General features: G+C 54.3%; 1 protein-coding gene across 1 annotated transcript; it reads left to right on the top strand.

The window, feature by feature from the left end:
- The first annotated feature begins 592 nt into the window (after positions 1-592).
- Positions 593-6,112, top strand: FGF19 (fibroblast growth factor 19). Its single transcript, XM_043452498.1, has 3 exons — positions 593-964; positions 1,362-1,465; positions 4,502-6,112. The coding sequence occupies exons 1-3, from the start codon at positions 724-726 to the stop codon at positions 4,811-4,813; spliced, it is 657 nt and encodes a 218-aa protein (XP_043308433.1). The 5' UTR covers positions 593-723; the 3' UTR covers positions 4,814-6,112.
- The last annotated feature ends 2,460 nt before the right edge of the window (positions 6,113-8,572 follow it).

Consider the following 8,572-nt stretch of genomic DNA (forward strand, 5'->3'; position numbering starts at 1 on the left):
TTCCAGTGGACCGCTCTACCCCCGGGACTTTGAGGACTGGGATCGTGTGGCGGAAGCGAGTGGATGCGGACTCTAGGGGAGGGGGCCCCAAAGCCGAGGCGGGGTTTTTCCCACCCGGAGTGAAGGATGCAAAGCTCAGGGTCCCCCGCCCCCGTCTTTAATGTCGGGACCCCGGCTCCGCGCAGCCCCGGCAGGCGCCCTGCGACGAGCGCCTTCCCCGCGGGAGGAGGGGGGGTTGAAACCGATGGCCTGGGCGGAGGGGTGGGCTCCGCCATCTCCTTAATTTCTTTACAAAATCAAACTCGCGCAGACCGGAGCGACCTGGCCGCCGTCGGGAGGAGCTCCCCTCAAGTTTCCAGCGAAGGAGGGCCTCCTTCTCTTCCAGATCTGGGCGGGGTCACCCGGGCGGGGCCCAGGGAGAGGCTGGGTCGGGGGGCGGGGTGTGAGTGGGTGTGTGTGAGGGGCGGAGGGCTGATGCAATCCCCGATAAGGGCTTCGCGTCGCTGGCAGACGCGCTATATAAGGTCGCCGGCCGCCAGCCGCCGCGCCGTCGGAGCTGGAGAGGTGCCCAGGTGCCCGGAGCGTGCAGCGGTCTCCTAGCTCGAGGGCACGGCCACCCCGCCTCCGCACGCTCCGTCCCGCAGGGCCTCGGGGCCGCCGCCCAGCCTCCCGCACCCTCACCGCCCGACCTGCGCGCAGAGCTCCGAGCCCGAGGGAGGTGCCATGCGGAGCGCTCCGAGCCGGTGCGCCGTGGCCCGCGCCCTGGTCCTGGCCGGCCTCTGGCTGGCCGCAGCCGGGCGCCCCCTGGCCTTCTCGGATGCGGGGCCGCACGTGCACTACGGCTGGGGCGAGTCGGTGCGCCTGCGGCACCTGTATACCGCGGGCCCGCAGGGCCTCTACAGCTGCTTTCTGCGCATCCACTCCGACGGCGCCGTGGACTGCGCGCCCGTCCAGAGCGCGCACAGTGAGTGCCCACCGGGCCCCCACCCGTCACAGCGCCCCTTCTTCCCTTTGCCTCCTTCTCGCTCCCGGGACCCCGGCTCTTGGCACTTAGCGATCTACTCCCTCCCCGACCCCCCGACGGCGGGAGGAGCTGGGGGAGGGGGGAGTGGGAGCGCGGACCCACTGCACCTTTGCTCTCCCCTCCCCTTCCCCCACTTCGGCTTTTGCGGACCCGCCATTCCGGGGAACTCCAGGTCTTGGCACCTGGGCGTTCCACTCCCATCCCGGGCCCCCAGACATGGAGAGGGGCTGGTGGGGGAGGGGATTGGGGAGGACGGGCCTGTACACCCACCAACCACTTTCACGAGCTGTGGGCCCCGCGGGTCCCGGCTGCAGTTTTGTGCTGTTTTCCCGCACAGGTCTGATGGAGATCAGGGCTGTCGCCCTAAGCACCGTGGCCATCAAGGGGGAGCGCAGCGTGCTGTACCTCTGCATGGACGCCGACGGCAAGATGCAAGGGCTGGTAGGTGTCTCGGTCCTGCCGGACGCGCGGGGGCGCGGGCCTGCGGGCCAGGGGGGCGCGCAGGGTCAGGTTCAGAGTTTCCTTGTTTGCCATGTCCCGGCCGGCGTGGAACTCGGAGGGGAAGGCGGCGAGGGCCGGACTACTCTTCTGTCCGACTTTCTAATTTGTAAGTTTATGGAGAACCGGTGAGGCCGGCCTTAGCATCCCCCTGGACTAGAGGCAGGTCCAGTCGGACGGAGGAAGTCGGCGCTTCGATATTAAACGGGGAACCCACCGTGGGCGTTTTCGGCTTTGGCCTGTGCGCGTGTGGCGCTCGCCTTCCCCTCCCTCCTTGCAGTAGTTTTTAAAAAAGTGGTGGGTGGTGGGTGGGGGGTGGCTGGGGAGGAAAAAAAGAAAAAGGGTCTATCCATAACTTGGATTTTTTTTTTTAAGTCAGAAGAAAAATTACATTTGGGATCGAAGCGACTTTTTTAAAATTAATTTTTATCCGCTAAAAAAAAGTGATTATTTTGCAGCCGCGTTGGAGTCCTATTTTCGTGACCGCGCTCACCCTCCGGTCGGGCTCACCTGTGCGTCAGGGGCCTCTTTGGGTGGGGGAGGGAGGGCAGGCCCAGGTAGCCAGAGACGTCTGGGGGCAGGAAGTGTGCAGATGCCGGCTCTCTGGTCGCCGGAACAAAGGCTGAGTTCAAAGGGAACCTGAGCCCCTGGGCGCGCAGCGGAGGCTGTGTGAGGTCCCGGCCTGGTGCAGGGCCTCAATGCAGCCCTGCTGGGCCCAGGGCTTCGATGGAGGGCCGGGGGCCCGGGGGGCAGCTGGGGGAGGGGAGGGCATGGCCCTCCAGGGATGCCCTCCTTTCCACAGCTCAGATCTCTTTGCTGTCTCAGTGTTGTTTTGTGGCTCTGATGCCCCTTTATTCTGTTTATCCAGAGATAAATAAACCTGACTGTCTCAGGTTTTATGGCATCCCGCGTGAAGGGACAAGAAAGGAGGCAAGAAAGCTGATACCCAAAGCCCCTCCGGGCCCCCACAGTTGCAACCTCTGTGATGTTTACTTAGGGGTGGTGGGGGCTCCGGGGCAGAGCCCCCGCAGGGGCAGCTGCGTGTAACCCACCGTCATTCTAATCCAAACTGAGGTTCCCTTCAACTAAAATCCTGTTCCGCCTCTAGGTCTTGTGGTCACAGTTTAGCAAAACTTGAAGATTAAAAAAAACAAACAATTCCACATCCTCCCAGAAACTCGAAATTGTTTCACTCTCTCTTTGGCAGATGAGATGTCAGTTTCTCCCAAAGAAACAGCAGGGTGAAATAGTCACTCTATTTGATTTTAATTCCCTTGTTTATCAGTTTGCATTTCCCCCCTCTGTCTGGTGGCCTTATTCCCCGCACGGGAGCTGGGCATGTTGCTTCACTGGATGCAAGCCTTATCAGGGCCTTATCTAAGCGCAGTGCTCACCCACCTGCAGTGGAGCGACCTTTGTAGGCTTGGGCAGAAATGAGCCTGGGTGCCTCCCAGTGCAGTTTATGGCCCAGCCCTCCTAGCTCCCCGCCTTGGGCTGTGCTGTCCTGAAGAAAAACTGACCCTCTGCATTTGGGACCCGACCGGCTCACTCTCAAGGCTCTGCCTACAGACTTTCTGGCCACCCACGGGGTGCAGGCTTCCTCCTGGCCTGGGGGGAGGGGGTTGCCTTTATCTCCACGATCCTGGCAGGCTGCCTGGAGGGCAGCTACTGAATAAAGGAGCCAGAGGGACTGAGGTTTCTCTTACCAGAGCTCCAGACAAAAAGGCTCAGGACCGCAGTCATTTGGGTCTAAATGGGAAATAGATGCTTTCATCTGGGCTCCAGATTGGATTACTCGTGATTCTTAATTAAAAGACTGATCCTAAAAGGATAACCTAGTTAGCAGTGTTTCCCAAACCGCCTGTGGACTACAAGGGACTGTTTCATGGCAATAATTATATATTTAACGTCGGGGAGGGAAGCATGCATGCCTGTCAAGGCTGTGACTTTATAGATGTTGCTCAGAACAAGACCAAGTTTAAGAAGTGATGTGACTTAGTGAAAAAATATAAAGGATCTATGTGAGCTATGTATAGATACTGAGAATATACATAGAACACATGAAATATACCAGAAGTATCTGTGTATAGTTGAAGGCTATAAAGTATAGAGGTATACAAAGTACATATATATATTTATGTCTAATATGTTGAGTGTATATGTTTAATGTTACACATGTATTTTCTGTGACATATTACTATTTACATGTGAATTCAATGTGATGTGTATTTAACGAGTATATTGCGGCTACTGCAGCTAAGTCGCTTCAGTCATGTCCGACTCTGTGCGACCCCATAGACGGCAGCCCACCAGGCTCCCCCGTCCTTGGGATTCTCCAGGCAAGAACACTGGAGCGGGTTGCCATTTCCTTCTCCAGCATGAAAGTGAAAAGTGAAAATGAAGTCGCTCAGTTGTGTCTGACTCTCTGCTACCCCATGGACTGCAGCCTACCAGGCTCCTGCGTCCATGGGACTTTCCAGGCAAGAGTACTGGAGTGGGTTGTATAACAAAAAGCTTTCATACTAAATATATAAGTACCTTCATATATTTTGGGGCTTCCCTTGTGGCTCAGCCAGTAAAGAATCCGCCTGCAATGCTAACGTATGTGTTTAGTATATATGTTTAATGTCTAACACATATTTAATGTTATAATTTGTGTTATATTTATAACATATATATAATTTATAACATTTATATGTTAATATGATGTAATATCTAATGAGTATATTAATATAACACATGCTTCGCATTTTATGTATGTGTATATATAACATTATACTAAAAATATATGTGTTTATATATGTACTTTATATGCCTCCTTGCTTTATAAACTTGCACACATCCTTGGCTGATGGCGTGGGCCGTCAGCCAATGGTGTGGACGCCTGCTTATCTGCGCCTGGTCGCCCCGCTGCCTCTGCTGGTCACCCAGCCTGGTGGGCCCCCACTGAGGCTCACGGGCTGTCTCTTTGCTTCGCAGACTCAGTACTCAGCCGAGGACTGCGCTTTTGAGGAGGAGATCCGTCCTGACGGCTACAACGTGTACTGGTCCAGGAAGCACCATCTCCCCGTCTCCCTGAGCAGCTCCAGGCAGAGGCAGCTATTCAAAAGCAGGGGCTTCCTGCCGCTGTCTCACTTCCTGCCCATGCTGTCCACCATCCCGGCCGAACCCGACGACCTCCAGGAACCTCTGAAGCCCGATTTCTTTCTGCCCCTGAAAACAGATAGCATGGACCCTTTTGGGCTTGCCACCAAACTGGGATCTGTGAAGAGTCCCAGCTTCTATAATTAACGGAGGCTCTGTCCTCTCCCCTCCACCCTGGCCCTGGAGACCAGGACCCCAGGCCTGAGGTGCTTGTGGATGGGTTTTCTACAAGTATGATCCTGAGTCCAGGTTCTATGTAGCTTTAGGAGGAAACATTTAGATCTTGTACATAGACAAAGTTTTACTTGGGCTGTGCCAGTTTCTAGCGGATAGACTTGTACGATCATAAAATGGTAAGCCTTCCACCCTACCCACCCAGCTGCTGCCTACCCCAGCCCCTCAGCCCTGCTAGACGAGTCTGTGCTGCCCTGGTTCTGCTTGTACTTCCCCTGGTGGGGAGCTCACTACCTTGGCAAGCTTCTCACACCACGCTGACCTCAGCCGTTCTCTCCTCCCATCCTTTGCAGCAGGAGCGGCCAGAGGAAAAGCAGTCATTTTTAAAAACTCATGGGCAGGTAATCAACTTTGTGAAACCTCAGGTAAATCTGACTCTACTGCCTGGGAAAATTTTTCCAGATCTCAGCTTTCTAAGAAGGACCATTGGGCCTCCCCAAGCTCCTCCAGCATGGAAGTAACTGGGTACAGGCCCTGCCCACCAAGCTCCAAGAGCAGGGGGAGCCCCGAGGCCCCTCCAGCCGGGGTCAATCTTGAGGACTCCCTGCTATGGCTGGCTCTGGGGTGGACAGCCTCATAGGACCCCTTGGCAACCCACCCTGGGCAGATAAGGTGGTCTACCCATCCCTCCTCTTCCCCTGCCTTCTCCACCAGCGCTCTGCACGTGGCCAACACTTACCCGGGGTCAGGCTGGTCCCCTAAGGTGAATGGCCACACTGCCACCTGCTTTAAAGGCATGGCCAGTCCCGGCAGCATCTTCCTTGCCATGGTGGCCGGGATTTCCAGGGAATCGATCTCTGGTTGTGTGGCTTTCACTTGAGGGCCCTTAGAGAAGGAACCCTACAGGCTTCCTCCCCCAGTTCACTCACCTCACTCTGGGGTCTGACCCACCCCGCCCCCCACCCTTTTCTACCCGCTGGGATGTTGACCTGAAAAGGTCAGAGCGAGTCCTCCGCCTGGGGTCCTGACTCTTTCATTCCAAAGCCAGGAAAAGCAAGATCTGAAAGCCCTGAATCTCACCGGTAACTTGGAAAAGCCGCATGGAGATCGAGTCCATTTTCCAGCACTTGGTTTCCACTGTGATATTTATGAGTAATTTATTGTGTTTGATATGTACATCTCTTTATTTTCTTACTTTATTTATACCCCCAAATGGTATTTATGTATGTACACGAGGTTTTTTGTTTTTTTTTTCTACATTAAAGCGCAATTTGTATCAAAAATTATCTGGAATATTTGTGCAGGAGAGGGGAGGGGAGCAGTCTATGTCTGCTGTGTCTGAGACTCTGATCATTGGGGCCACGTGATTCTCTGTTGGGGGCACGTGTTCCTGAATGTTCTAGGATGATGAACAGTGTCCCCAGCCGCTACTGATGATGCACCAGTAATACCGCCTCACCCCAGTCATGATAATCAAAAATGTCCAGAAGTCGCTACATTTCTCTGGGGGACAAAAGCACGCTCTCATTTGATTGAGACGCTTTGGCCTAAGTGTACAGGGTTTCTTGTGCCCAGTAACAAAGCAGGTGGCAAAGCTGGGTCATGGGCCCCGTGACGCACAGGCTGTTCTGTGACCTATGGCATCTCGGTCGTGCGCCTTCAGGGGAAACTTGTCTTCTGAAGCCAGGGACATGGACTCATCGCTGCCTTGGCCTCTCATCTGCAAAGCCTAAGCTTTCCTAGAACTTTCCAACAAATGCCACTTGAATCCAGTGAGCCGGGTCACAGGGCCCACCCCTCCACCACTGCAGAGCTGTCTGGGAAAGCAGGTGTCAGTCAGGTGGGGCGCTGTGCTGTTCTGATCCAAGGGGATGGGGGCAGGGTGTCTGCTAGTGAGAAAGGAGGTGGAGGTCGGTGTCCATGGAGGGACCAATTCAGGACCTACCTCCTAAATGCAAGTATAGATGCGTGCATTCAGCTGCAAAATGTGAAAGTCATGGGTACCAGGCTGCCAGGGCTGGGGGTGGGGTGACTGGAAAGGTGGTGCTGAGACAGTTTTGCATCTCCCTGGTGGCGGCAGCATCACCTCCACACGTGTGATGAAGCGCCAGAATTGAAGGCGCCTTTGACTGACCTTGATTCCCTGGTTTTGATGTGGCCCCAGGATTACTTAAGATGGAAACACTGGGGGAAGCTGGGCAAAGGGGATACAGGACCTCTTTATACCCAACTTTACCACTTACTGTGAATCTAGAATTATTCTAGAATCTAAATAAAAAATAAGGCCCCCCCAAAACCCCAAACAAAACGAACCTGTTCTCTGATATCATAAAAAGCTCAAGTGTTTGCTCCTCAAGTCGTCCAGGTCACAAATGCAGTGAGGCTAAGAGTGAAGCCTGGAAAATGGACTACGGGAGGCTCAGCAGATCCTCCTCCACCTACTGGCTGTTCATCCTTAGCTGAGTCTCGACTTCCTCATCTGTAAAATGGGCGGAGAATGGAGCCACAGCATAGGGCCTGGTGTGAACAAATGTCGGCTTCACTCACTCAGCAGCGGGGGGACTGGGTGCTTAGGTGGGCCTCTTACGATGTTTGAAGTGTTAGTCGGTCAGTCGTGTCTGACTGTTTGCAACACCATGGACTGTAGCCTGCCAGCCTGCTTTGTCCATGGAATAATCCAGGCAAGAATACTGGAGTGGGTAGCCACGCGATGCAAAGAACCGACTCACTGGAAAAGACCCTGATGCTGGGAAAGACTGAAGGCAGGAGGAGAAGGGGACCACAGAGGATGAGATGGTTGGATGGCATCACTGACTCGATAGACATGAGTTTGAGCAAGCTCCAGGAGTTGGTGATGGACAGGGAGGCCTGGTGTGCTGCAGTCCATGGGGTTGCAAAGAGTTGGACACAACTGAGCGACTGAACTGAACTGAACTGGGCTATTCCCTTCTCCAGGGGACCTTCCCGACCCAAGGATCGAACCCGGGTCTCCGGCATTGCCAGTCAGTCAGTGAAGTTGTTCAGTCGTGTCTGACTCTTTGCGACCCCATTGACGGTAGCCCACCAGGCTCCTCTGTCCATGGGATTTCCCAGGCAAGAATACTGGAGAGGTTGCCATTTCCTCCTCCAGCGGATCTTCCGACCCAGGGACCAAACCCTGCATTGGCAGGTAGATTCTTTACCTCTGAGACACCAGGGAAGCCCCTGCAGTTGAGTAGCATTATTCGTGAAAGATCCTGATACAGAGCGGGCTCCCAGCGACAGCAGCCCTCACCGAGGCTAGAACTCTACCCAGAAGCATTACTTCTACAGGTTCTCAGATTTGACTGTGGATAAAAAATGTCATCTGTCACATCAGTCAGCAAAGGGTGTTGCAGCCATCAAGCCCTCAGCCACAGCGGCCACCCCAGACTGTGCACCCCAAGGGGTTTCAGGGTGGAGAAAAGCAGGATGCTGGCCCCAGAGGGCTGAGATTCAATCAAAGAAGTGATTTCAGTTAGCCCAGACGCCTGCATCTGCCCGTACAGAGAAAACTGCTAAATTCATTAACTTGAGATGTCTGGTTTTTCTGTAATGGTAATCTTTTGATGTCTAAGCTTTCGATGTGAGTACCTGGTTTTGTTTGTCTTTTGGGTCTTCTTAAAGCAGTCCCTCAGAACTGTCTGAGAGGCTCAAGTGCTCAAAAAGTCCATGGAGTAGAACATAATTCTCAACTTCTGGGTGGTGTATCTT

The sequence above is a fragment of the Cervus canadensis genome, chromosome 29 (assembly GCF_019320065.1).
Source record: "Cervus canadensis isolate Bull #8, Minnesota chromosome 29, ASM1932006v1, whole genome shotgun sequence".
NCBI lineage: Eukaryota > Metazoa > Chordata > Mammalia > Artiodactyla > Cervidae > Cervus > Cervus canadensis.